This window comes from Somniosus microcephalus, unplaced genomic scaffold (genome assembly GCF_052327205.1).
Source record: "Somniosus microcephalus isolate GS21.2 unplaced genomic scaffold, FLI_Smic_1.0 scaffold672, whole genome shotgun sequence".
Classification (NCBI taxonomy): Eukaryota; Metazoa; Chordata; class Chondrichthyes; order Squaliformes; family Somniosidae; genus Somniosus; species Somniosus microcephalus.
The window spans coordinates 7306-9770 of NW_028225859.1; the positions used below are offsets into that span (position 1 = coordinate 7306).

At 44.6% G+C, this 2465-nt stretch overlaps 1 protein-coding gene across 1 annotated transcript; it reads left to right on the top strand.

Moving 5' to 3' along the window:
• The first annotated feature begins 265 nt into the window (after positions 1-265).
• LOC147081212 (ferritin, middle subunit-like) lies at positions 266-1522 on the top strand. The gene is made up of 2 exons (XM_085980897.1): positions 266-412; positions 1247-1522. The coding sequence occupies exons 1-2, from the start codon at positions 326-328 to the stop codon at positions 1391-1393; spliced, it is 234 nt and encodes a 77-aa protein (XP_085837023.1). The 5' UTR covers positions 266-325; the 3' UTR covers positions 1394-1522.
• The last annotated feature ends 943 nt before the right edge of the window (positions 1523-2465 follow it).

The following is a 2465-nucleotide window of genomic DNA, read 5'->3' on the forward strand; positions in this document are numbered from 1 at the left end:
CCCCCCACCCTCCCTCGCTCCCCCACTCTCTCTCCCCTCCCCCCCACCCTCTCTTCCCCCACCCACTCTCCCCCACCCTCTCTCCCCCCCACCCTCTCTCTCTCTCCTCCCTACACCTCCCCCTCTCCTCTCCAAAGAGAATTCTTGATGAACTGTCTGGTTAAAATCCTGGATTAGAATATCAAGAATGACATTGAGTTGTGATCTGACTAACTCCTGAAATGTTCAAGTCTGTTAACTAATTTCTTCCAATGTTACTCTATACCCCACCCCTACAAACTCTCAGAAACCAGAGCAGGATGAGTGGAGCAATGGCCTAGTGGTGATGCAGAGAGCTCTGCAGCTGGAGAAGGATGTCAACCAGAGTCTGTTGGATCTACACAAACTCTCCACTGGGAACACTGACCCTCATGTAAGTTCCTAATGTCTCATTTAAAGAAAGATTTGCATATCTACAGTGCCTTCCTTGTCGTCGGTGTCCAAAAACACTACAGCCAATTCAGTACTTCTTGAAGTGTCATTATTGTAATGTTTGCAACATGGCAGTCAATCTGCACACCAAGATCCTGCTGCAGAAATGAGAGAAATCACCAGATAGTCTGTTTTATTAAGTTGGTTAGTGATAAATATTGGCCAGGACACTGACATTCCAGTTTTTTTTCTTTGAAATAGTACCATGTGGGCAGACAAGACCTTGTGTACTGTTTTATCCAAAAGACAATACCTCTGACATTGCAGCTCTCCCTCAGTACTGCAGTGAAGTGTTGCTTTTCACTCAATTCTCTGAAATGGGACAACCCAGGGCCTTCTGACTGGCAGTGGTACCAGTAAGCCATGGCTGACACTTGCCATGTTTTGGGTGAGTTGAAGGCTATCTGGGGAGCTTAATCTGATCACTGATCTTTAGCAATATCTCCATGCCCAATAGGTTTCTGATGATCTTTCACAAAAGACTTCAACATCAGGATCTCACTGAGATGAGGCCAGTGCATAAAGCAGATTGAAATTGGGACACCAAAGGATAAGTTGTAACTGAAGGGGGTTCTGCTTTCCAATTTTAAATTGGTAAATGCATTACTCCTGGAGTAAATCTAATCTGACGTCCAATCCACCTATTTCTCTGCAGCACTTGTACCAGTTACCCCATCCAGTAGAAGATAAAGGACCATCTCCATGGGCGGTGAAGCTCCGAAGGCCTTTGATGATGTCTCCTCTGAGCTAATTGTGCTTTGTTTTTCACTTTCAGTTGTGTGACTTCCTGGAGACCCACTACTTGGATGAGCAAGTGAAGATGATCAAGAAGCTTGGAGATCACATCACCAACTTGAAGAGACTGGGAGCCCCTGAGAATGGCATGGGAGAGTACCTGTTTGACCAGCACAGCCTGAGTTGAATGGGATTCTTGAACCATTAGTTCTATACAGGTTGGAAATGAAGTGTGACCAACTTCTGGTGGTGAATACTTTGGTTGTCATTATTTCCCAGTTTTCTCATCTAACTCACAGTACATGGAAATAAAGGTTATTCATCATTGAACTGGTTTGTCTTTGTTTAATTAAATAGCTGATCTGGTTAAGATCCCACTGCACAATACACAGCTGTGTAATATGATCCAAGTTCAAAATACAGAAGTCACTCCCAGGATGGCTGTGCCCACATCTTCAAATCATCACTGGAGAGGATTCTAATGGTTTTCTGAGCTCTCGGTAACAGTTCCTGCTGAAAAGGGTTTTTTATAACATCTGCCAGCAAACAGTCATTAAGCTGTGGTGGTTTAAAACAAAGAAATGGGCAAGGGTGAAGGGGGTTGAATTAGTGCTGACAGTAGTGACTCTTCAGTCAGGAGAAGGGAGAGTACATGCCTGGTGTCTTGCTTCAGACTTTTACCTGTAAAGGTGGGGGAATGATCTGCTATTGAGCTGTCTTTACATTTGACTGATGGCACAAGTCACGCACTAGATTGCCAAAGCTGTGTGACATGTGTACACAGTACAGCGTTGGCCATCTTAGAAACTTCCATTTGGGCAGGATCATTTCTGTTTATCATTCTCTTTCTTTCCCAGGTTACTTTCTTTTTCTAGCCCCACCGACGGCAATACTTGATGTCTGGGATTAAGTAAAGCACTAGTCTGAATCGAGCAGTAGTGTGTCCTACGGGGAGTTTGTTGGTGTTGGGTAAAGTGAAGCTAAATCAGTAATCATGTCGGAGTCACTGGAAATAGAGTGCGAGACTTTCATAGCAGCAAAGAAAAACACGTGTTAGCTTTATTAACTCTCCGCATGGACTGAGGGACTCGGCCTCGTCGCAGGGCTATGACAGCGACACACAATCGACGACTCTTAAAGGGACCCTGCTCCGATAACCCAACCAAGTTCCGTACATAACGTGGAGCGATAACATTGCCTATACATAGTGAATTGTGTTACTGTCCCTATGTGGTCTCTGCCACAATCATATAAATCCT

Bases quoted from the DNA above. Each gene is read 5' to 3' on its own strand.
- LOC147081212 (XM_085980897.1), top strand. From the start codon at position 326: ATGCAGAGAGCTCTGCAGCTGGAGAAGGATGTCAACCAGAGTCTGTTG. The intron at 413-1,246 runs GTAAGTTCCTAA...TTTCACTTTCAG, and splicing joins CTGGGAACACTGACCCTCAT to TTGTGTGACTTCCTGGAGAC.